The sequence below is a fragment of the Rhinolophus sinicus genome, linkage group LG10, assembly GCF_036562045.2.
Source record: "Rhinolophus sinicus isolate RSC01 linkage group LG10, ASM3656204v1, whole genome shotgun sequence".
NCBI lineage: Eukaryota > Metazoa > Chordata > Mammalia > Chiroptera > Rhinolophidae > Rhinolophus > Rhinolophus sinicus.
Window position 1 is genome coordinate 66,926,940 of NC_133759.1, and position 25,610 is coordinate 66,952,549.

At 50.4% G+C, this 25,610-nt stretch overlaps 2 protein-coding genes across 22 annotated transcripts; one reads left to right on the forward strand and one right to left on the reverse strand.

Moving 5' to 3' along the window:
• Positions 1 to 838: 838 nt before the first annotated feature.
• On the forward strand, positions 839 to 11,774 carry ZNF692 (zinc finger protein 692). Of its 21 annotated transcripts, none has more exons than XM_074313300.1 (12): positions 839 to 945; positions 1,567 to 1,752; positions 2,019 to 2,047; positions 2,378 to 2,641; positions 3,035 to 3,173; positions 3,266 to 3,388; positions 3,654 to 3,872; positions 3,959 to 4,033; positions 4,128 to 4,206; positions 5,266 to 5,380; positions 7,644 to 7,743; positions 7,829 to 8,287. In XM_074313300.1, exons 2-12 carry the CDS (start codon positions 1,577 to 1,579, stop codon positions 8,130 to 8,132), a joined length of 1,623 nt encoding a protein of 540 aa, XP_074169401.1. In that variant the 5' UTR covers positions 839 to 945; positions 1,567 to 1,576; the 3' UTR covers positions 8,133 to 8,287. The 21 variants fall into 21 exon arrangements, with proteins under 21 accessions (XP_074169401.1, XP_074169407.1, XP_019575292.2 ...); XM_074313306.1 differs by having other exon boundaries at positions 927 to 945; positions 3,085 to 3,173; XM_019719733.2 differs by lacking the exon at positions 839 to 945 and adding an exon at positions 1,037 to 1,139.
• Positions 6,107 to 24,480, reverse strand: ZNF672 (zinc finger protein 672). The gene is given in 4 exon segments (XM_019719745.2): positions 6,107 to 9,967; positions 9,969 to 11,162; positions 12,334 to 12,409; positions 24,253 to 24,480. Coding segments are annotated over 2 exon segments (1,263 nt in total). The 5' UTR covers positions 10,926 to 11,162; positions 12,334 to 12,409; positions 24,253 to 24,480; the 3' UTR covers positions 6,107 to 9,661.
• Positions 24,481 to 25,610: the final 1,130 nt, after the last annotated feature.

Genomic DNA, 25,610 nt, shown 5'->3' on the forward strand with positions numbered 1-25,610 from the left:
GATGTATATGGTGTTGGTTACAGAAGAAGAGTCTAGGACAATTCCCAGGTTTTCGTCCTGAACAAGTAGGTGGCTGATGGCAACATGAACTGAAACAGGAGAGAGGGGCAGAGATTATTGAGTGTTTTGTGTTGGCCATAGTCATGTTTGAGAAAATATCGAGTAAACATGTATCACTGCTATGTGCCAGGCACTCTTCTAAGTTCATAACCCGGTTATCCCAGGAGAATCCAGCAGGCAGTTAGATATGAGTGTGGAGCTGAAAGAAGGCTAGGTTGGCTAAATAAATCTGGGCGTCATGACATCTATTTAAAGCCATGGGACCAATTCTATCACCCAAAACGAGAGAAGAAATGATCTAAGGCCTGAGCCACGGGTCTAGTGTATGTTTTGGTAAGACAGTGGAGGAGGGTCCAACAAAAGAAAGGAGGTGCCAATGGGGAGGGAGAAAAACAGCAGTGTGTGAAATCCCAGAAGCGAGGGGGTGGTGTTGGGGAGGGAAAGGTCTGCATGGTCAGCTGTTGCTCTTATGGTGGACAGGCAGAGAACTGCTATTTGGGAACGTGGGTGCCACAGGTGGCCTTAAGAAGCACCAGTCCCTCGACTTGGTGGCGAGGAAAGCTCCATTAGAGTGCACTGAGAAGAAAATGGGAAGTGAGGAAGGGTCCACAGCTAATCTATGCAAATTTTCTGAGGACCTATGCGAACAGGAGCCTTGGGGTGCAGACAGCGATCTAATTGGTTTGTAAGGCGGCCAATTCTGCAGCACGTGTTTGCTCATTGGTGGCAATGGGCGGGGTCGGGGGGGTAGGTGATTAAAGGTGAAGAACAAAGTAGGAATAGTTGCAAAGGCGACATCCCTGAGCAGGCTGGGGCGTGGGTCGGCGCACGGGAGGAATGCCTAGGCCCGTTTGCTCCATTTCTCCAAGCCTTTGGACCTCCAAAGTAGGCGTGCGCCGGGGGCGCAACCAGCACTGGAACCACTGCTCCCGGCAGGCGTTGCGCGGGGCGGCAGTGCGCAGGCTCGCGTCGCCGGCCTCGCCAGTCTCCGCCCGGTCCTGGCCCAGTTCCGGGCGGGAGCCACCGATGCGCAGGGGGCGGGTTGGTCTTAAAAGAGAAACGGCGGCGGCGCGCGCGAGGTGGGCCCCGGTGTTCCCACCGCTGTCCAGGCCCGCGTGAGGCGGGGCGCAGGCGCAGTGGGTGTGGGCCGTGGGGCGCAGGTAAGGCCGTGCGAGAAGGGCGGGCGGCCTTTGCAACCAGCCGTGCCACGCTCTGTGCGCGGTAAGTGGGGCGGCCCAGACCCCAGTCCGGCCCCGTCCTGGCATTTGGAGCGGTTCCCACCGTGCTCCCGCCCCGGGATGAGTCCCCCTGGAGGTCTCACACCCCTGCGCGGCCGCTCCTGTTCCTTCGCCTCGGTGGGCCAGCCGGCCGTATGCTGACTGGCCGTGTCCCCCACCTCCCATCATGGCGCCCAGTGGCAGCGAATGCTGTGATAACGGTTTGGTTCTGCCCCCGCTCCGCGGTGAGACGGCTCTGGCCGGCCCACTCCCGTCCTCCGCCCCGCAGGCCCCGGGCCATGGCTGCCTCCCCCGCGGACGCGTCCCGCAGGCGGCGGGAGAACCGGCGGCAGCTGGATGCGCGTCGCAGCAAGTGTCGCATCCGCCTGGGCGGCCACATGGAGCAATGGTGCCTCCTCAAGGAGCAGCTGGGCTTCTCCCTGCACTCACAACTCGCCAAGTTCCTGCTGGACCGGTTAGGACCGGGCAGGGATCTGGGGGAGGGCACCCAGCGCAGCCCCCAGCCCCCAAGTGTTGGCCCGCTGCTTCTTCCTACCAGCCCATTTCCCACTTGGGCAGTAGGCCTGTGTGATATGTGGCCTCCCAGGGTCCTGCCCCACTCCTATTGGTCTCCAGCGAATAGGGCACTTAGGGCTGGCCCCTTAGGTGTGTGAGGGCCCAGAACTGAGGGCAGTTGTTTTGACTGGGGCCTGACCTGACCTGCCTCTTTGCCCCTGGCAGGTACACTTCAGGCTGCGTGCTCTGTGCAGGTAGGTTGGTAATCTGGCAGACTGGGCTCAGGAGCCAGGGAGAGAGGATGGACAACAGGGAGTGGTGTGACCCAGAAACACCCTCCTGAGGGGATTAGATCCAAGTGAGTTTGGTAAGAGTGGAGCACACGGCAGTTTGATGGGGTCAGCCTGTGGGGAAGGGTGCCTCATCTCAGGACATTGGGGGTTCTGGGCTCTGAAGAATGGTAAACTGGACTAGGGACCAGGGTTGTCCATGCGGGGTTAGGGGCAGCCCTGTCTGGGCGTGGCTGTCCATGGTGAGAGTAGGAGGCATCCTAGCTCCTCTGACTGTCACCTTCACCCCTCCAGGTCCCAAGCCTTTGGCCCCCAAGGGTCTGCAGTATCTGGTGCTCCTGTCTCATGCCCACAGCCGAGAGTGCAGCCTGGTGCCTGGGCTGCGGGGGCCTGGGGGCCGAGATGGGGGGCTTGTGTGGGAGTGCTCAGCGGGCCACACCTTCTCCTGGGGCCCTTCTTCAGGTCCCACACCTCCAGAGGAGGCCAAAGCGGCCCCCATTCCAAGTACTGCTGGGACAAACTGGTGCCTGCAGGCCAGGGGCAGGCAGGAGCCTGCAGGTAGGCCTGGGGAAAGGGTAGTTGTGGAGAAAGGGAGGGAAAAGGGTCCCTCTTGTGGAGCTCAGAGCCTATTTTCTAAAAATGTGCCTTTCTCAATGGAAAAACTATGCTGGCACGGAAATATATCCTCAAATATGTTTTTAGATATAAAAAGCAAAATACAGAATAGGATTATGGTGTGTTAACCACTCGTGGGAAAATAAGGAGAGAAAGTCTGTGTGAGTGATGAAATATCTCTGGGAGGATGAGTAGATAGATGCCTGTGGGACCAGCTAGCCACTGGGGACAGTATTGCCAAGGGAATTTCAGAGTTTACTTTCCTGTACTTGTATTTTTGAAGCATCTCTAAAATAAAATACCCTCTCCCTCTGCCCCTTCCTTCTCCTTCCTAAGAATCCTCCCAGAATTCAGACCTTAGTCTCCATCTGTCCTCATCCCTCCAGCCCAGAGTTTCTGCCCCTTTGACCCCACCTGTGCCAACAGGTTTGGAATCTGAGCATGAGGAGAAGACTCAGGAGACCGGGTTGCCCAGGTGAGGTTGCGGTTGAGAGGGACAGGATAGACCGGGGTGGACAGTGCGGGTTGGGGAGCAGGACTAAAGGCTTGTCTTCCTTGGACCTGCAGGAAGTTGGGACACCCACCAGAGTCCTTCCTGCCCCCAGAAGAAAAGGTGGAGGAGGAAGATGAGGGTGAAGAGGAGATGCTCAGTGATGCCAGCCCATGGACCTACAGCTCCTCCCCAGACGAGCAAGTTGGGGCTGAGGGAGGAGTAGGAGAGGGAGGGCACAGCTGGAAAGGACTTGGTGGGGAGGGGAGAAAGAACTGGAGGCTGGGAATTGGGTGGAAAAGTGAAGTTAGATTCCAGGGCAGAATGAAGGCTGAACTCAAGGTGAGTGGAGGCCTGGGGCAGGGTTGTTTGAAGTTGCGGATCTTTTCAATTTAGGGGTGGAGTGGGCCTGGGTCTGGCTGAGGGCCCAGGGAGACAATGCTCTCCTCTTCATTCTGCTTTCAGCAGTGAGCCAGATGCCCCAAGACCACCCCCTTCCCCTGTCACCCATGCACTTAAGGAGGGAGAGACACCCCCAGCTCCTGCAGCTGCCCCCAGCCCTGCTGGGCCACCCCCGCCGGCATCCTCACTGTGTTCTGGGGCTCCTCCACCTGTGGGAGGCAGGGCACAGCCGGCGCTCAGCGGGACCCCTCAAGCAGCCCAGCAAACTGAGGTCCTGGCCAGGTAACCTGATGGCTGAAGGTGTGGGGAGGGGGGTGTACCCTGGGCCGTGCACTGCATTGAGGCTCTTCCCACTCTGCTGCTCGTAGCCCTGGGAGTCCGTCCCTGTCTGCTCTGGCTCTGGCTTGGGAGGAGGACGCACAGATCGGCCCTCGGAGAGTTAGGTAGAACTGTGGGGGCCCTGGGGCGGGCTGAGAGGAGGGAGGGCAGCTAAGAGAACCTGAGTGGTCCTCATGCCTCTCCCTATCCTGCCCCCAGGAAAGCAGCCAGAAGAGAGCTGCTGCCCTGTGACTTCCCAGGCTGCGGAAGGATCTTCTCCAACCGGCAGTACCTGAATGTGAGGGTGTGAGCGGCCCAGCTTGGGTTCTGTGGAGGAGCTAAGGCTATGGAGCCTAGGGCGGGGGGTGGGAGCCAGGGAGAGAGGGCTGCCTGCAGTTAACAGTCACAGGCCAACCTCAGACACACAGCTGCTGCCACAGTACCTGAGGACCACAGAGGTGACAGCAGTATCTTCCTCAGGTTCTCTGGGTGATAGCAACTTTTCTGCACACTTAACTATTGGTCTTGGCAGTGACCCAAAGGAATAGGTACTGCTACTGTCCGTTTTTGTAGATAGGGAAGCTGAGGCACAAGCTTGAGCATTGCCCAGGGGGCCTCAGCTAGTATGTAATAGTGTGGAGTCCTGAGTCCACACTCAGCCATGTCACCTGCAGGCTGGGAGCCGGTGCTGCCCCCAGCCTCACTGCAGGACAGGTTGGAGGCACAGGGCAGGTCCCGAGGTGGGCCCACACTGAGGGCTGCTGCTTGCGGGGAGGTAGGCAGTCCCCAGGTGGCAGAGAAACTCGTGACTGTATGGGAACCTGTTCACAAAGGAAGCAGCTCCCAGCTGCAGTTAACTTGGGGAAGGTAGACTGGAGTGGGACCCCACACAATTTGGTGAGGGAGATGTGAAAGTAGATTGGAAAGAAGAGAGATCCTAGCAGTAGTTGGGCCTTCTAGGCTGAAGAACACACTGCCCAGAAAGGTGCTCCAGCTTGACAGTGGGCACTTCAGAGCAGGTACAGGAGAAAAGTGCATGATGTATTCCTCCGTGAGCTAGTATGAAAAGTAGGCCCACAGTGATACTGTTGTACTTGGATGATCATGCTGCCATGACGTGTGCCTGTCCCCGCACGCAGCACATCCATGCTTAGGGAACTGGAAGTGCACTTTGTTCAGGTTACTAGGCACGGGAAGGGACGTTGTGGCAAAGTGGTGAGATCATGGAAGTCGAGGGCAAGGTTCGCAGTCGGGGTGGAATCAGGATGCTTGTGTGTAGGTGACAGAGAACTGCTGGGGTCAGTATGGGACACAGGAGACCACCTGTGGGGTCAGCTCAGGCAGTGTCCTTTCCTAGCACCACAAGAAGTACCAGCACATCCATCAGAAGTCCTTCTCCTGCCCAGAACCAGCCTGTGGGAAGTCCTTCAACTTTAAGAAGCACCTGAAGGAACATGTGAAACTGCACAGCGGTCAGTGGGGAAAATGCCTCCTTACCTCCCCCTGTGGGCCCATCACCTCCCCTGTGGGGTCTGTCACCTCCTCCTATGGGGTTCATCACCTCCCCCTGTGGGCCCCATCACTTCTATGCAGGTCCCCTCACACCCTCTGTGGGTGACTCTCACGCAGACACTGCTCCTGTGTTCCCTGTGTTGAGCACTGAGACTGTTGTGGGTTCTAGGAGCTCTCAGGGAATGAGCAGGCAGCCCTCACCTCGTGAGATGTGCCCTCTGGAGATAAGAACAGCCACAGATATGAATGCAGGGCTAGTGAGGAGGGTGGGGGAGAAGTTGCTCTGTGGAAGGGAAGGTGCTCTGAACAAAGGCCTCAGTGAAGGGGTGAGGGAGACTTGTCTACCAGTGTGGGCATGGGAAGAAAGGTACTGTGGGCCCTGACTACCATGAGGATGGCTTGGCTCCTGGCTGCATGAGATAAGCCATCTCAGTCTTGAGCAGTGGAGCAGCTGACTTTAAAAGGAGTGCTGTGGCTGTCATGTGGAAAGTAGGCACTGCAGCAGTGTTTAGTGGGCAGTGACGGTGTCCTGGAGTGTGATGGTGGAGCCAGGAGGGCTGCTGTGGGAAGGACATATTGGCCACAGGTGGGACTGGCAAGGAGGACTCGGGGGTGACTTGGAGGGTTCCAGTCTGAGCAACTGGGCAGAAGGTGATGTGAGTTCCTGAAATGAGGGACACGTGGGCTTTAGGAAAGTGACATTTTATTAGGGCCGTGCTAAGCAGGCATCTCAAAAGATGTGACTTGAGTTCGGGGAGGTGTTGGGCTAAGAAAAGTTTGTTCGTTATGAGCACACGGGTGGTGTTGGAGTTGTGGGTAGCATGTTGCACATGGAGGGGTGAGCCCAGGTAGAGGAGAGGTCTAAGTAGGCGGGGGCTGTCAGGCAGGGGTAGAGACTGGGATCTGAGGAGCCAAGTGAACAGAGTACTGGTGGGCAGTGGGCTTTGCCTGTGCCACAGGGCTGAGCAAGATGATGAGGACAGGCCACCAAATGTGGTGGTGGGAAGCCAACCTTGACCAGATGGTATGTGACAAGGGAGACGACAGCCAGAAGGGAGTGGATTCAAGGCAGGAAGGATCTAAGGAAGTGGAGACAGTGAGTCTGGACAACTCTAGAGTTTCAAGCAAAGAATTGGGGTCTTATCTGGAGGGCTGTGAGCTTGGGGCACAGAAATGGGACTGGTCGCCCAGAGAGGAAAGGTGTGTTGACCTGGGTGGGATGGGACACCACGAGTCTGTGAGAAGGAGTGTGTCTCAGGCACAGTGGGAGGGCGGCCACAGGGGAGCAGCAAGTAGTCACATGTTGGCTGGTGGATTAGGTGGCGGTGAGGGTGGGCATTTTCCCTTGGTCTCTCTTGGTACTGCTGAAATGGGGCTCGTGGAGAGAAGGTGGCATGAGCATGGCCTTGTGGACTCCAGGGAGGGAAATAGTTGACCAGGGAAGTACAGATGCATGAAAGCACTTGAGACTTGTAGCTGTGCATTAAAGGAAAGGCTAGGAGGTATGCCTTCTCAGCACACATGCCAGGCCTGAAGCAGGCCCAGAGTTGTATTTATCCTGAGTTGGTTTTAACCTAGTGGGGGCAGCTGAGGGAGAGAGGGACAGGTGAATCACTGGTGTCAGTGAAGGAAGGCTACACACGCCCTGGAAACAGAGCTGGGTGTTGGGTGCGGAGGAGCAGGGGCATTGTGGGAACGTGTTGGGCGCTGGACTGGCAGCCTGTATCTTGGGATTGTCATACTGGGACGAGGTAAATTATTGTAGTGTTTTCTGGTTGGAACTAGGATACTTAAATTGCGATTTCAAGCTGGTGTGGTGATGGGAGTGGTGGTTGAGAGGGGTGGGGGACCAGGTCAGTGGAGGTTGGGAACAGAAGTGAGTGCTGGTCATGTAGGAAACAACCGACAGCATGAGTGGCTGGGGAGGCCCAGAGTGCAGGGGCGTGATGCGGATGACAGCTGTGTGTGCATGTGCACATGTGTGTGTGGTCTGATGGCAGGGTATATGGAGCTGTGGTGGGACAGGTCTGAAGAACGCCTTGAGAAGCTTGGAGGTAGCAGGGGCCTGGTTCAGGGAAAAAGGAGATGGGTTGCTGCTAACAGCCACAGGGCATTGCTGGGCAGGGATGGTGGTATATGCAGGCTGAATGGCGGCAGGTGAGTTCGGGGGGCCAGGAGTGGCCACACTGGAGATGGATGCTAGGGTGTCCCCATGCCTCACAGACACCCGGGACTACATCTGTGAGTTCTGCGCCCGATCTTTCCGCACTGGCAGCAACCTGCTCATCCACCGACGCATTCACACTGGAGAGAAGCCCCTGCAGTGAGTGTGTAGAGGTGTGGGAGGGGTGATGGGACAACTGGGCAGCAGCCGAGACTCCTTCCTGCCCCCACTGTCTCTGGCTCAGGTGCGAGATCTGCGGGTTCACCTGCCGCCAGAAGGCCTCCCTGAACTGGCACCGGCGCAAGCACGTGGAGACCGCGGCCACGCTGCGCTTCCCCTGTGAGGTCTGCGGCAAGCGCTTTGAGAAGCCAGACAGTGTTGCAGCTCACTGCAGCAAAAGCCACCCGGCCTTGCTCCTGGCCCCACCGGAGTCTCCGCGCCCACTAGAGCCCTGTCCCAGCATCTGTGCCCCTGCGCCCCTGGGGTCAGGTTATGGGTGCAGGCCCTCTGGGGTTCCTCAGGCTCTGACCCTGCTGCCTCAGCAGTGACCCCCAGGCACTGAAAAGGAGCAAAGAGAGGCCGAATGCCTGGTCTTTGGGAACTAGGGTGCAAGAGAATAGGCTGAGGGCAGGACTGGACTCTGGGGGAGCCAGGTTGCTTTAGTCTTCCTAAAGGACAGAATAAACCCAGGATTTTACATGGACATGTGTGGACAGAGCAAGTGTTTTTGACCCTGGGGCACAGGAATCCTGATTGCTTTGGAGGCAGAATCTGCTAAGTGCGCAGCACAGGGCAGGCCCTTTTTCTGTCTGCAGGTCCCCACCTGCCCCCACCTGAAGGACCCAGCTTGCTTTCCCATTTTGGGCCCTTGGGTCCTTTACTGTGGATTGTGATACTCATTCTTGCACGGTGACAGAAGGGAGAGCACTAAGTCATTCTGAAGGGATAGATGAACAGGACTAGAGGTATGTGACCCTGGGCCATGTTTGTTCTCTCTGCTGACCAAGAGAAGCAAATGTACAGTGCCCTGAGGAGCCATGCAAAATCCAGGAGGCTGTCCTAGCAGTGTTGCTGAGCTGCTTTGGGCACTTTGAAAGGGCCTGGCTCTTGGATCATTCCTGAAATCTGCAGAGACGCAGCCTCAGGCTGGAGAAAGGAGCCTCTTGGCATCTGGAACCCAAACACAAAACTCTATTTCACCTGCCATAAGCAACAAATTGCTGGCAGGTCCAGGGAATTTTCCACCCTTCCCTGTTGCCTCCATGGAGACGTCCCCTGTGACTCAGAGCTTGACTTAAAGATGACAGACGCTCCACTGGGCAGTGCCTGGCTTTGTGGACCCAGGTGGTCTTGGCCCAGGTCCCAGGGCTAATGTCTCCTACCTGGTTGGAGAACACTCCTGAGAGGCGCCTTGATCTGGACACCATCAGGTCTGGCCTGGGGGACAGGAGGCTGGCCATGCTAACGGTTCCCAGCCACCTTCCCATGGGTGAGTCATCTCTCCAAGGCAGCAGGCTGGACACTTCTGGCATTCAGACATCCTCCAGTGATGCGAGCTCCGCCACCATCTCTGCAAACTCCCCATCTCTCAGAAGCCCGGAAGGAAGCAGCAGAGAGGCTAACAGGTGGAACCAAGAGGCGAGAAGGGCAGGTGGGATGTGCCAGTGGTCACGTCTGTGATCATTACCTGAAGAGGCAAGCCAGTAAACTACCAGGAAAGGAGTAGAGCACATTTAGGCTAGAAAAGGAGGAACAGAGAAGTCAGAACCTACGTGGGGGACACAGGAAAGAAGCACTTGAGAGTACTGCTGCGATGGGGGTGGGGATATCCCCCCAGGCTCTCCCGCAGGGTATGGGAGCTCATCCTGATTCCACCACCTACCCCACAGAGAGACAGAAGGGCTGGGGACAGGAAAAGGGCTGACGAGGGAAGTAGGTGTAGGGATGCGGCAGGAGGCCAGGAGAAGGGCTACCACCTGAGATGGGGAAAGGCAACAGTCCAGGCATCTTTCCAGACCTCCCATGTGTGAATTGGCCCCATGTCCTGTGCTTGCCCAGCCCACTCCAGGGAAGCTTCTCAGCAAAGCTCCGTCAACTGGGACACAAGAAGTCCCTGATTTTCGTGTCCTGCCAGCTCAGTAAAGATGAGGGCAATGGCTGCAGTGGCCTGGGTGGCGGCGGCGGTGCGAGCACACGCGTGGGCCCGCTGGTGCTGAGACAGCGAGCGGCTGTAGCTGAAGCACTAGCCGCACTCGGCACATTGCGCCTGCCGCTCGCTCAAGAGCGTCTTGCGGTGCAGCGCCAGCTTGGAGCCCACACTGAAGGCCTTGCCGCACGTGGGACACTTGTGGGGTTTGTGGGAAGCATGGTTGGGCCGGTGCACCGTTGAGGTTGAACACGCACGTGAAGCGCTTGCTGCACATTTCGCAGCAATAAGGCTTCTCATCTGTGTGCATGCGTCAGTGCTTGGTGAGGTCCCAGCGGTCACTGAAGCAGCGGCCGCACTCGGGGCATGAGAAAGGCCTCCCGCCCTGGTGGCTGCGACGGTGGCACAGCAACGTGGAGCTCTTGCTGAAGTGGCGCCCACAGTCGCCACACGCGTAGGGCTTCTCACCTGTGTACGTGCGCTGGTGGCACACCAGTGTGGCACTCTCCAAGAATCCCTTGCCGCACTCCGGGCATTTAAAGGGCTTCTTGCCCCAGTGCGTCTGCAGATGTCGCGTTAGCGTGGAGCTCTTGCCAAAGTTCGTGCCGCACACACCACATGAGTGCGCCTCTGGAGCGCGTGGCTGCCATGGGGCAGAGTTGCCCGGGGCTGTGGGCCAAGTGTTGCGCACATGGTTCCACAGCCCCACCCTACTACAGAAGGCCCGAGGGCAGTGTGTGCAGCAAAGCGAGCTGGTGGTAGTGCCCCTCAGGTGCGCCCGCGCTGGTGGAAGCGCAGTGCACTCTAGTGGAATGTACGAAAGACAGCGGCGGGGCCGCTCTGGCAAGTGCGAGCGGCGCCAGTGTACCAGCAGAGCCCGGCGGTGTAGGAAGCGGCGGCGGCAGGAGCGGAGGAGCCACTGGTGCACGTTCTGGTGCAGGTCAAGGTGGCTGCTGTGGCGAAAGCTCTGGCCGCATTCGCTGCAGATATAGAGCGTCTGGCCGGCGTGGGTGCGTCGGTGCATGCACAGCTCGGCAGCTCCGGCACAGCGCTCGCCGCAGTCCTGGCAGCGGCAGCGGCGGTCGCTGCTGTGGGCCCGCTCGTGCCACAGCAGCACCGAACTGTAGCCGAAGTTCTTGCCATACTCACTGCACGCATAAGGCCTGTCTGCAGCCGCTTCTGATGCAGCAAACATGGTGAGACACAGGTGTGCGCTCTCGGGCTACAGGCTGGGGGCCCTGCTGTCTGGGAAGAGTGCCGCTCACGCTCTGGTGTCCATCTCCAGCTGCGGGTTAGTTTCAGTTTTCTTAAGACCTGGAAAGGGGTTGATAGCAGAGGGAAAACGGGGAGACCTGGAAAGTCGGTCTGTGGATTTCAGGGTTCCTTTTCTCCTGGGCAGGAGCTGTGGCTGGCCTGCCATGCACCATGAGCCCTGCAGAGAGAAGGTCACTGTGAGCCCCACCGACAGCCGCACCTGCTACAGTTTGGTGTACAGAGGTGCGATCACAGACTACCGATTCCATTCTCCAAGAGGAGACAAAGCAATGGGAGTCCTAGAAATGTGGCGTGGGGGTCTTTGTGCCACCGTGAAGGGCAGGAGGGACTTGCCTTTAGGACACTGCTCAGTTGAGGAGGAAAGCCCAGCCTTCTCTGGCCTTAGACTGGGCTCTTGGCGTGGAGACGCACTCGGAGATGACCAGGGCAATGAGAAGGCCCCTGGGCCTGGACCACAGTAACACCTGCCTCTGAGACCGTTTCCCGAGGCCTGGGTTGGAAAGCATGAACACATCCAGCAGCGGCAGCAGACGGGGCTAAGGCTCAGAAGAGGATGGAGCCTGGGCAAGGGAATACTTCCCTTCTGAAACCCCAAAAAGCATTGCTCCCTGGCTTTGGACAATGTCTGACAAAGTCACTCCACACCAGTGTGCAATTGGGATGTTCCCTAGCGTAGCGGTGAGAAAGCAACTCATGACCCAGGAAAGGGTGGAAAGGGAGTGTGGAAAATTCTCAAAGTATTATTAAAAGTTGCTGGCTTATCCAAGAAGTGCCTTTCACACTTTCAGGGGAGGCTGAGAAGGGAGGGGCATCCTTTCTAATTCTCAGGGCTTCCAAGTTGCTTACAAACATTCTAGACTCACTGCTCAGGTCCAGGGATCCGAGAACCTGGAGTAGCACAGAAGCCCCTTCCCAGGGACAGAATCTGCTCTGCTATCCTTTATTTCAAATCATGTCCCCAAGTCCTTCTGACCAGTTGGTCCAGGCAGCTGCCTGGGTGCAGGGTCTCCTGTGCCTATGAGTTAGAGCACAGACGGGCTGTCCTCCACATCTGGTCAGCTTCACCACTGACTGCTTCCCTCAAGGCCAGTGGATCTGTCCCCAGCTCACTTCAGTGGGACACTGGAGATTAGGTATAGTCGCTATTAGTTATAGGCTATGTCACCCAACAGATCAGGGAGAGGAAGCAAAATGGTCAGCAGTCATTTTCTTATTAGCACATGTAAACTTCTAAATACCTAGAGCTCTGGTTAAAACACCCCATAGATGGAGTTCTCATCTTTTGGATGTAAGTGGGGCCAATTGAAAAACGATTGGAAGCCACAAACCTGCAGGCTTGGCTCTGGAGCTTCTGTTCTCCGCTGCCCTGGGCAGGGGTGTCTGGGGAGCAGGAGGTGCTGTGCCCTGCCAGGGTGAAGTAAGAGGGTCAGCATGCATTTAAACTGAGAATAGGGGAAAGAAACAGGGAAAGAAAGAAGTGGCAAATGTTTCAAGGAGGAGGGTATTTTTCAATGGACGTTTTCAAATATGAGAAACTAACAACAGTATCACCTTCACTCACCCACCTTCAGCATCTATCTACCTTACGCTCTTCTGTTTCATCTATGACACTCCCTCTACCCCTCAGACTCCACCCCCATCTGGAATATTTTAAATCCCATACATCTTATTCAAAGAGGATGACTCCCAGAGCAGACTTCAGAGGGAGTCTCTTCTTCTTCCAGAGGGAACTTTCTGCCCAGACACTTGGGCTGCTGACTCTAGCTGGTGGTCAACTTAAAGGAATGTCAGCTTTCATGTGAATAAAACCCTCAAGACTCAGTGGTTGACCCCAAATGCCACAGAGAGCAATGCTCATTTCCCACCTCACCTGGGGACATCCAAGGACCACAGATCTCTCAGGCCAAGTTTCTGGGAACCTACCCTCTGCATATGCCCAAGGAAGGTAAGAAAAGCACACAAACACAGATGTGCACACAAATGGCACCTAACCAAGATATCATTCCCCATGACCGAGGTGGAGTGAGAGACGCTGGTCTCAGAAACAGGTCTGGTGCTTGAGTGCAGGCCACACCCCTCAGGTCCCCCTTCTGTCCCTCACCCCATGCTACAGTTTATCCTGGAAGCAAAGGTGCCTGTGCCTGTGAGGAAATCTGAAAGAAAAAGTAACATAAGACAGTGCCAAAAAAAAGAAAAATTTCGCGACTGTCCCAACCACCACTTTCCTGACTGAGACTTTTAGAGTTGTACCACCAAAGTTAAATTAACCAAAGTTAAGTTTCTTTTACTTTGGAAAAACATAAGTACAAGGTTAGAAAAAAATAAACTTGGAAAGAGGTAAGGGGATAAATAGGTGTGAATTGGTGACAAGTCCTAATTGTTCAATGCTTTAAAGTATTTTACTAACTTCCAAGCATTTAATACTTACAAATATTTACAAACACTATAATTATTAAAATACCAATACTGGAGTGATGTCATAGGAATGGTGGCAGCGGGGCACACTTTTTGAATTCTCCTCCGGATCTTATCAGAAACGGGACATTTATAACCCATCAAAGGACTCTCTGCTCATCACGCAGAACAGCTAAGAGACTCGTGCAAGGATTACTTGCAGGTGGGAAAATAGGGCGAGTGGGGGAAGAGGGAAGGGAGCGGAGTGGAGATGAGGTCCGCATCTGCAGTGGTGGAAACGCGGCCGACATCCACACCTGCAGAGATGCAGGGGATCCCGGGACGGAACAGACAACACAAAAGCCAGGAGGTGGGCTCTTTCCCTGTGTCCCACAGCTGATCTCTCCTGCCGAGGGGGCAGCATATCCAGCATTTGAGGCAATAACCTCAGCTGATACCTCCAGTTAAGCACTAGGCCGGACAAAGGACAAAACTCCATAACTGGGCCCCTCTCTCGCTCTTCCAATCCTACCCCCACCCTTCCAGAGACTTGAACTGGCCCCTGAACTGAGGAGTGGTGTCAGACTGCAGAGGAGCCTTGGTGCTTGGGCTCTGGGAAGCTCTGGCCCAGGGAGGAGGACGGGAGGAGTGTGGTTTTTGCTGGGCGAGGAGAGAGGGGACTCCTCCGCCCCCAGCCACCACCTTCTCTGGCCTGCAGGAAGAGTGTGACTCAGCTGGGCTGGGAGAGAGAAGAGCCCTCCATTCCCAGACGCCACCCTTTCTGGCATGCCTAGGGCGGGGCAATTACATCTGTGGAGGCACTCCCATGGATCAGCAGTAAGTGGCAGACGCAGCTCTGGGCTTTCAGCAGCTCAGAAATCTCCTGCCCGCCACACACACACACACACACACACACACACACACACACACACACACACACACGAAAGGAGTGCCCTAAGACCCAGTAGAACTGGACACAGGGCTGGTGGTGCTACTCTCATTGTGCATATATGCAGGCAAGAGCAGAAACTGCACTGGCTTTGTAAAAACTACCATCCAGACCCCTCAGCATCACGCATCTAAATCTGCAGTCCCAACGTCACTCTGGGCACCAGGAGACCGGCTCTGCCTGCACAACACGCAGGGGACTCTTTGGTACAGCAGAGGACAACCTGGAGATTACTTGGTGGGCTTAAGCCAAGACTGGCGCTGCTTTTTGTTTTGTTTTGTTTTGTCTTTATATCTTTGATATCTTTGCCTGTGTTGAGTGAGGATTGTCGGTTGTTTTTACATGTGAATGTATTTGATTTTTTCTTTGTTGTTGTCATTGTTGTTGTGCTTGGTGATTTGCTTTGTTCTGAAATTTCCCTACCAGGGCCCAGCTTAAGCGGCAAAAGATTCAACATACCCAGAGGCCAACTCCAGTCCAAACCAGAGTAATACCAGGTTTGACCTACAAGTGACACACCCAGAGGGAATTCTCTACAGGCACAAGAGCCCATAGAGGCCAAACCATATTTAAGCAGTCAACCCTCACGCAGCAGAACACCCTGCAGTCGGCAGAGCCAAGTCTCACAACTAGTCAGCCTAGGAGTTAACCCCACCTACTCATAAGCAAAAAGCAATTAAAGATCTTCTTTAACAGGACAATATACACAACACAAGAGTCACCTTTGGAGCACACGCAGAGGAGAAGAACGAAGTAGTGCAAGTCAAATATAAAGGACACATACTACATAAGATAACCCAGCAAGAACTAAGAACTCTAGGGGATCTACCTAATACATCGAAGCAAACACAGAGAGTCAGCCAGAATGGGAAAACAAAGAAACATGTCCCAAATAAAAGAACAGAAGAAACCTCCAGAAATGGAACCAAATGAAACAGAGGTAACCAACCTATCAGAGACAGAGTTCAGAACACTGATGATAAGAATGTTTAAGGAGCTTAGAGACGACATAAAGAAGGATGTAGAAATCATAATGAACAACCAGTTAGAACTAAAGAACACAATTACTGAAATAAAGAACTCACTTGAAGGAATTAACAGCAGGTTAGATGAAGCAGAGGATCGAATCAGCAACTTAGAAGACAAGTTAGCAGAGATCACCCAAACAGAACAACAGAAAGAAAAAAGAATAAAAAACAATGAAGATGGTTTAAGAGAACTATGGGATAACATCAAGCGCAACAACATGCGCATCATAGGAATACCAGAAGGTGAAGAGAGGAAGCAAGGGATTGAGAACATATTTGAAGTAATAATGTCCAAAAACTTCCCTAACCTGATGAAGGAAACCAACATACAAGCCCAGGAAGTGCAGAGAGTTCCAACCAGGATAAACCCAAACAGGTCCACACCAAGACACATTATAGTTAAAATGGCAAAGGTTAAAGACAAAGAGAATCCTAAAAGCAGCAAGAGAAAGACAGAGGGTTACATACAAGGGAACTCCCATAAGACTATCAAATGACTTTTCTGCAGAAACATTGAAGGCCAGGAGGGAGTGGCAGGAGATACTCAAAGTGATGGAAAACAAAGGCCTACAACCTAGATTGCTTTATCCAGCAAGGCTATCATTTAAAGTTGATGGAGAGATAAAGAGCTTCCCAGAAAAGAATAAGCTAAAGGAATTTATTACCACCAAGCCAGCATTGCAAGAAATACTAAAAGGACTTCTGTAAATAGAAGAAAGATGAAAACAATCTAACTACAAATTTTAAAATGGCAATAACTATGTACCTATCAATAATCACTTTAAATGTAAACGGATTAAATGCTCCAATCAAGAGACAGAGGGTGGCTGAGTGGATAAGAAAGCAAGACCCTTGTATATGCTGTATACAAGAGACTCACCTCAGATCAAAAGACACACTCAGGCTGGAAGTGAAGGGTTGGAGTAAGATATTTCATGCAAATGGAAATGAGAAAAAAGCTGGAGTTACAATATTTATTTCAAACAAAATAGACTTTAAAATGAAGAAAATATTAAAAGGCAAAGATGGGCACTATATAATAATAAAGGGATCGATCCGACAAAAGGACATAACCCTAGTAAACATCTATGCATCCAACGTAGGAGCACCTACATATATAAAACAGATATTGACTGACATAAAGACAGAGATCAACAGTAACACTATCATAGTAGGGAACTTCAACACACCTCTGACAACAAGGGACAGGTCTTCCAGACAGAAAATCAATATGGAAACAACAGCCTTAAATGATACATTGGACCAATTGGATTTAATCGATATTTTCAGAGCATTTCACCCCAATGCTGCAGAATACACATTCTTCTCAAGCGTACATGGAACATTTTCCAAGATAGACCATATGTTAGGCCACAAAACAAGTCTTGATAAATTTAAGAAAATTGAAATCATACCAATTGTCTTCTCTGACCACAGTGCTATGAAATTAGAAATGAACTACAGGAAAAAAACTGGAAGACACACAAAGTCATGGAGGCTGGATAACATGTTACTAAATAATGAATGGGTCAAGCAGGAGATCAAAGAAGAAATCAAAAGATATCTCGAGACAAACGAAATTGAAAACACGATGACCCAAAATCTATGGGATGCCGCGAAAGCAGTCCTAAGAGGGAAATTCATAGCATTGCAGACCTACCAAAAGAAACAAGAAACATCACTAATCAACAGTTTATCTTCACACTTAAGGAATCTGGAAAAAGAACAGCAAAATAAGCCCAAAGGGAGTACAAGGAAGGAGATAATAAAGATCAGAGCCGAAATAAATGAAATAGAAACCAGAAAAACAATACAAAAGATCAATGAATCCAAGAGTTGGTAATTAGAGAAGATAAACAAAATTGACAAACCTTTAGCCAGACTCATTAAAAAAAAAGAGAGAGGACCCAAATTTATACAATCAGAGAAGTGACAACAGACACCGCAGAAATACAAAAATTTTTAAGAAATTACTATGAGCAACTATATGCCAACAAATTTGACAATCTGGAAGAAATGGACAATTTTCTAGAGGCGTACAACCTTCCAAGGCTAACTTAAGAAGAAACAGAAAACCTGAATAGACTGATTACCACCAGAGAAATTGAATCAGTAATCAACAATCTCCCAACAAACAAAAGCCCTGGACCAGATGGCTTTACAGGTGAATTTTACAAAACATTTAAAAAAGAATTATCACCTATTCTCCTCAAGTTCTTCCAAAAAATCCAGAAGGAGGGAAGACTCCCAAATACTTTTTACGAAGCCACTATCACCCTGATCCCAAATCGGACAAAGACATCACAAAAAAAGAAAACTACAGGCCGATAGTGCTAATGAACATAGATGCAAAAATCCTCAACAAAATATTAGCGAACAGAATTCAGCAATACATTAAAAAGATCATACACCATGATCAAGTGGGATTCATCCCTGGTATGCAAGGGTGGTTCAACATCCACAAATCAATTAATGTGATACACCACATTGATAAAATTAAAAATAAAAATCACATGATCATGTCAATAGATGTAGAAAAAGCATTTCATAAAATCCACCAGCCATTTATGATAAAAACCCTTAAGAAAATGGGAATAGAGGGATCATATCTCAACATAATAAAGGCCATATATGATAAACCCATAGCTAACATCATACTCAATGGGGAAATGCTAAAACCATTCCCCTTAAGATCAGGAATAAGGCAAGGTTGCCCACTTTCTCCACTTCTATTCAACATAGTGCTGGAAGTTCTAGCCACAGCAGTCAGACAAGAAAAAGAAAGAAAAGGCATCCAAATCAGTAAGGAGGAAGTAATATTGTCATTATGTGCAGATGATATGATACTATATATAGAGAACCCTAAAGGCTCCACCAAGAAACTATTAGAGCTGATAGATGAATTTAGTAAAATAACAGGATACAAAATTAATATTCAGAAATCAGTTGCATTTGTATATACCAATAATAAAACATCAGAAGGAGAAATTAAAAAAGCAATCCCATTTACAATTGCTCCAAAGACTATAAAATACCTGGGTATAAATTTAACCAAAGTAGTAAAAGATCAGTACTCAGAAAATTATAAGACACTGAAGAAAGAAATTAAAGAAGATATAAACAGATGGAAACACATACCATGTTCATGGATAGGAAGAATTAATATCGTTAAAATGTCAATACTGCCTAAGGCAATATACATATTCAACGCAATTCCTATCAAACTACCAACGATGTTTTTCACAGAAATAGAACATATAATCCTAAAATTTATATTGGACCATAAAAGACCCTGATAGCCTTGGCAATCTTGAGAAATAAGAACAAAGTGGGAGGTACAACAATATCTGATATCAAATTATACTACAAGGCTACAGTAATCAAAACAGCTTGGTACTGGCATAAAAACAGACACATAGATCAATGGAACAGAATAGAGAGTCCAGAAATAAATCCATGCCTATAGCCATTTAATCTACAAGAATGGAAGCAAGAATGTAAAGTGGGGTAAAGACAGTCTGTTCAATAAATGGTGCTGGGAAACCTGGACAGACACATGCAAAAAAATGAAGCTGGACCACCTCCTTACACCATGTACAAAAATAAATTCAAAATGGTTTAAAGACTTAAATGTAAGATCTAAAACCATAAAATTCCTAGAAGAAAATATAGGAAGAAACTTCACAGACATTACCCGGAGTAAGATTTTTACTGATATATCCCCTCGTGTGAGGAAAGTAAGAGAAAAAGTAAACATGTGGGATTACATCAAACTAAAAAGTTTTTTCACAGCAAAGGAAACCATCAATAAAACAAAAAGGGATCCTACTGAATGGGAAAAGATATTTGCCAATGACATATGTGATAAGGGGTTAATATCACAGATTTATAAAAAACTCACTCAACTCCAAAAACACAAACAACCCAATTAAAAAATGGGCAGAGGACATCAAGAGACATTTTTTCTAAAAAGGACATACAGATGGCAAACAGACATATGAAGAAATGCTCAACCTCACTAACCATCAGAGAAATGCAAATAAAAACCACAATGAGATACCACCTCACTCCAGTCAAAATGGTTATCATCAATAAAACAACAAACAACAAGTGCTGGTGTGGATGTGGAGAAAAGGGAACGCTTGTGCACTGTTGGTGGGAATGCAGATTGGTGCAGCCACTATGGAAAACAGTATGGCGGTATCTCAAAAATCTGAAAATGGAACTACCTTATGATCCAGCTATCCCACTCCTAGGTATCTACCCGGAGAAATCCAAAACTCCAATTCAAAAATCTTTATGCACTCCTATGTTTATTGCAGCACTATACACAATAGCCAAGACATGGAAACAACCGAAATGCCCATCGGTAGATGACTGGATTAAGAAACTGTGGTACATTTATACAATGGAATATTATGCAGCCATAAAGAAAGAAATCTTACCATTTGCAACAACATGGATGGACCTAGAGAACATTATGTTAAGTGAAATAAGTCAGACAGGGAAAGACAAATACCATATGATCTCATTTATATGTGGAATCTAAAGAAAAGAATAAGTGGATGAACTAATCAGAAACAGTTTTGGAGACATACAGGAAAAACTGAGGGTTGCTAGATGGGAGGGGGGGTGGGGATAAGGGGAAGCTGAGGGGATTAGAAAATAGTCGGTAACCACAAGATGGCCACGGGGTTTTGAAAATTAATTTGGGGAACGTAATCAATAATGTAAAGATTTTTGTAGGGTATCCGATGGACACGTGTCCCATTTGGGAGACCACCTCAGGGATGATGCAGATGCCTGATCTTTGCACTGTACACCTGAAGCTGAACAATAATGAATGCCAACTATAATTATATATATGTATGTATATGGTTACAGGAAACAGAGTACAGCATTAGGAAGAGACAGTGGAAATGTAATGGCTCTGTGCGATGTCAGAGGGATAGTGGATGGGGGGAGGGGGGTTCACACAGTGTGAGGGATATAAATGATAAACATCTAAGTATTGCTTTGTCTTGTGCACCGGAAACTAATAAAATAAAAAAAAATTATTTAAAAATAAAAAATAAAATAAAAATAAAAATAAAAAAATAAAATACCGATACCAAGGGGTAAGATAAACCGGTGGAGAAAGTTAACATTCACAGTAGGTTAAAGATAAACTAGTTTTATACATAACTTTATTTTTGTTTCTTAACACATGTGCAGGTATGTCACATCTAACTGACCACATCTTACAGGTCGAGTGTAGGAATCAGTCAGGATTGAGCACATTTACTAACACTGTGTTATGAACAGCTCTGCCATGCTTCTCCTCAGTCAGCATGAACATTCTCTTCCCCCTTAAGTGCTCCATTGAGCCTACATTTCCGGGATGGGATGAAGACCAGTGCACCTTGCAATTTCTCCGTCCGGAAGCCAGACTTGGGGCAAATGGTCTGGGCTGCAGGGGTGGGTCTGAGGACTGTCCCAGCTGTGCTGTCCATTAGCCAGAGCCATGAACCACATGTAGGACTGAGCACTTGAAAGGTCCAAATGGAAATGTGCTGTAAGGGTCAAGTACACTCCTGATTTCGAACACTTAGTATGGAAAAAGAATGCAAAATATCCCATTAATAATGTTTAATGTTGATTATGTTGAAATTTGGAGATATATTGGGTTAAATGAAATATAGCATTGCAATTAATTTCACCTGTTTTTAAGAAAAGTGACGATTACAAATGCAGCTCACATTTTCTTCTATCAGATAGTGCTTGCCCAAATGGCTTTTCCGAATTCTGGGACAATTTACAAAGGGAGGGGGCTCCGGCTCACAGCCTCTGGGGGTTTGCCTGGGAGGTCACTGACTGCCATGATGCTTAGAGCCTCAGTAACCAAAGAGGGTCATTCCTGTCATTTCACAAGACTCTGCGCCCTGGCTACCCCTCCCGAGGGGTCCATCTGCTCTCCTGGAAAGCGGATGCATGCACTGTTCCCCAGGTGTTACCAGCATCAACATATGATGACTCTCACAAGGAGAAAATTCTGGCATGTTCGGAATTAAATTACAGCAGCTGGGCAATGACAGAGACAGGACTGCAAGTCTGTTAATGGCTGCTGACGAGCTAGAAAAAGATATCACATTCCTGTGTTGCCTGCTGGAACTTTGGATTAATTTCCATAGATTTTCTCAGCCGGGCACCATCTAACCCCAGGAACCCCTCTTGTTTTCATGAGGGCTTTCCAGATTGCTGCCCAGCTCATCCACGGCATGGACATTTCTTGCCATAGTCTCTGCTAACTCAGAACTGGTCCCACATCACTTTCCTCCACCCCTTTGCCTAAAGGTCATGAAAATTCTTTCAGACTATCTCCTTCTTCCCCTTTGCCCCTAATAGAAATGCTTGCAAAACTCTGGGATGACAGACAAGCTTTCTTTTCTACCTACCCATGCTGCTGGTGCTTTAGACACCATGCCCCAAGAGCCGTCTTTTATCTGGCATTTTGGCTTCATAAAACATTGAGTAACAAAAAGACTTCAGTCGTACAAGTTACAAATTTTTGATTTAACAACTCTCATGTGTTTTCCCCTTTTTATACTCCCAGTAGTCCTTTGAGGTGGGTACTACTGGTTACCCCCATGTGACCTGAGGTCCTGTGCCAGCTTGTCCAGTCACCAAGCACAAGCACAGCAGATGGGTACTGGGACAGGAAAGGGATGACAGACCCCATGTGTGGCCTATGTCTAGCTAGAGTGGCCTATGTCTAGCTCTGCCAACAGTACCAACCCTTCTTGGCTCCAGCTGCTTGGCAGCAGTTCCACAGAAAGGCCTAGGCAGCCCCAGGGACCACACCTCAGGGACAGAGCTGGGTCTTTGTGCACAGCGTTGATCCCTTGTGGCCCGGGGGAAAGGAAACTGTGGGCATTGGCAGAAGTGGCTTAGGGTGCGGTACCTGCATTTGGGAGGTTATTCTTCTGCTCATCTGTCTCTGGATACTTAATCCTCACCCCTACCCCAGCCCCAATGACACTGTTGTGTCCAGGATTCTGAGACAACTCTAGAGGATGCTGAAATCTACATCCACAGAGAAGCAAATTATCCACTTTTCACTCTCAGATGGGGGAGGAATAAGGTGGTGGAAAAGTTTACTTGGCCCTCTGAAGCCTGCTTTGGGGCCTTTCTACTTATTGTGCCTTCTACCTAGAAAGCCCTTTCCCCTCACATTCAGGGCTCTGGTCCAATAACCTCTGCAGAAAAGCCCCATTGAGCATCCCACCCCATACCCCACCCTGTACTTGGCTTTATTCTGAGTTATCAGTGAAAGCAACAGGAAACAGTGATTCCCATCCACTCAGGAAAGGCTTCAGCATCTTTTCTAGGTAAGGATGAGATGTGAAATCCAGAGCTGGCTTTCTTCTCCACTAACAGAATCAAGGTCCAGCACTTCAGAAGGTGACCTTCCGGCTTCAGAAACAATCTCACATGTTTAAGGAGCTGGTGGAAAAAAGAATGACAGCTCCCTCCTACCCCCAGTATTCTGATCCAAATACATTCTTTTGGACATTTTCCCTTCACCAAGATTTTCTATGAAATCTGCCAAGTGTGAAGAAGGTACATATGCTAGGTGGGAGAGAACATACAAAGTTTACTCTCTATGTCCCTTTGACACTTGGTCAAAACTGCAGCCCAGAGGAGCCAGAGCACTCAGAACACCCTCCCTGGGCTTGGCAAGAAGTTAGGCCCACGTAAGTCCTTCAGTGCTTTTTAAAAATGCTGTATTAATCTGGAATAGGGGCATGGGTTCCTGAAGGGGGCCTGTCTCCAGTCATCCTATCCATAGCCACATCCGCTGTATATACTGCAAATACTCTGGTTTATTGGGTGGGCACTGCATGCAACCTGTGTAGGGGAACCAGAAAGGCAAGCGTCCAATTCTGGTTCTTCCATTACCAGCTGTGCGACCTTGGACAGGGGAAGTCGGGTGTTTGACACGTCTGCCTGGGAAGACTCAGTGAAGGACTACTGCAATGTTTCATGTGAAAATAAGGAGGTCAAAATATGTGTAAATCTGAGAACTGCGGTTGCCGAAGTTTTAGGATGTACTCTCCTCAGGACATTACTCAGAGGAGGGCACCTGAATAAGGGGTCTGACTCCCACTCCTACCTCCTAAGCATCCGGCACGTTCTGCAAGACCTTTGAAGTCCTCCCCCCGACCGCAGTGAGCACTTCTTCACACGGTTAGAGCAGCGTGGGCCCTCGGTAGCCCCACACCACACCCCGGGAGCTTCCAGAGTAGATGACTCCTTTTAAGACGGCGCCACTCTACGGAAGGTGAGCACAACTTTTCGCGGAATGAGGAATGCCGTGCTTCAGCTGGTAGCCTTCCCTGGCCCTCCCGCAGCACAGCCAATCCCGGGTGCCGCAGTCCGCTTTCGTCAGGAGTTGCTGGGCAGATTCTCTTTTGGCGAAACTCTTCCCACCCCCGGCCCACCGCAGCTCCCAGCCCTCGGTGCCAGCCCAACCAGAAGGCAAGACCAGGGATCAAAAACGTGGGGGTGATTGAACGCCGCGGAGCCAGGTGGCTGCCGCTACCCTTTTAATACGGCTCGATCTAGTGATGTCTGCGTCGTGGGGCCGTCGGCCCCGAAGGTCACAAGGCAAGGACGCGAGAGGACGCGCGGAGGGTCAGGTCGGGGAGGAGCGGGCCGCTCTGCGGCCGCGGGCATGCGCCGGCCAATCTCTTGCCCCGCCGCCCTCTGGCGTCAATCGTTGCCGGGGCGGCGCTCGCTACCGCGGCAGAAGGGAGCCGCCCGGAGCAAAGAAGCAGAACAGTTAGGGACAGCTGCCCACCGCCAACCCTTCCCTCCCGGTCCCTCGGTCCCCTCACCGGTTGCCAACTGGCTCTTCGGACACCGAGCAGCTCCCACTCAGCGGGCTCGCCGACTCCTGCCTACCAGTCTGCCGGACTGTGGCGGGGAAGGGATGGAAGGGGCTGGCCGAGCGCGCGGCCGCCGAGGAGAGGGAACAGGGAGATGCCTCGGGATAGTCGGTCACGCTTCAGCCCCGCTCTCCGGGGTTGGCCAGTGGCGGCCTCACGCTGGCCGCGTCACTGGTTGCCGGGAGGACTGAGAACGCTCCACTCACTGCTCAGCCCTGCAGGCCTGGCCCAAATCCCGACGAGGGGGCGGGGCTAAGAGGGAAAGAAGGGAGCCTGCGGTCCGGCCTTCCTCCCACGTTTCACCAATCCCTGCTCCTTTGTCCACTTCCGCGCCCCAGGGCCTCGTCCGCCCAATCAGAGGACCGGGCGCTGAGCCAAGTGCACCGCGTCAGCCCCTGTAGCTGAGTCTGGGGTGCCGGCCGTGGTGTTCCCTTGACTCGCGTGAGCCCACGGAACTACGGACAGTTGTCCTATCGGTGATGCCACCCATCTAAACCGTCCCGGTAGTAAGTTAGTGACTTACTACAATGAGACCAGGCTGTTATCCTACAGCTCTGCCCAGGCGGCTCCTACAAGTTCATGGCTAAATACAATGTTTTCATTCTTCAAGCTTTCCTTTCAGCCTCATATACAATGAAAAATGGTATCTTCTGGTGCTTCCTCAAATAACTCCACAGATACCAACTGGCACAGTTTCCCAATAGTGGAAAGAACCAAGTACAGAGAAGTGAAGTCTAACGATCTGGAGTAATGAGAACAGGAAAGAATGCTTAAAGTTAATGAAATCCTGTATTGTAGATCTTTTTTTTTTAAATGAGGATTTTTATTAATTTCAAGTTGCAAACATAAAGTTGTAAAGCCAGATTAAAAAGGATTTCAGGAAATGAAAGAGGAAAACAAGGGCAAACTTACAAATTGCATCAATAACACATTTTAATGACGTGACATGGATTAAATGTCTTTTAAAATAATTTAAAAAGAACTCAGTAGAAAATGATTGGAGGTTGTGCTGCTTACATTGTGCTGCCAGCTTCAAGGTCTCAGACGCTGATTACATCAGAGACTGCTACTTATTTTTATATTTATGCAGGTAAACTAATTGTGAAGAGCTATAGTAAACTTGATACACTTGGTACAGCACAAAAATAGAATATTTGTTGAGAGTGTTGCAGGAAAAAAGAGGGTTCTTGGCTTCACATGGGAAAGATTTCAAATGTAAGCCAATATAGACTTTAGAGTAAAAGTAAGTTTATTTAGCAGAGAGTAAGTAAGAAAACAAAGGCCACCCCATAGAGTGATGGTCTCTA

Bases quoted from the DNA above. Each gene is read 5' to 3' on its own strand.
- ZNF692 (XM_019719736.2), top strand. From the start codon at position 1,433: ATGCTGACTGGCCGTGTCCCCCACCTCCCATCATGGCGCCCAGTGGCA. The intron at 2,642-3,034 runs GTAGGCCTGGGG...CTCCTTCCTAAG, and splicing joins GGGCAGGCAGGAGCCTGCAG to AATCCTCCCAGAATTCAGAC. The intron at 4,207-5,265 runs GTGAGGGTGTGA...GTCCTTTCCTAG, and splicing joins CCAACCGGCAGTACCTGAAT to CACCACAAGAAGTACCAGCA.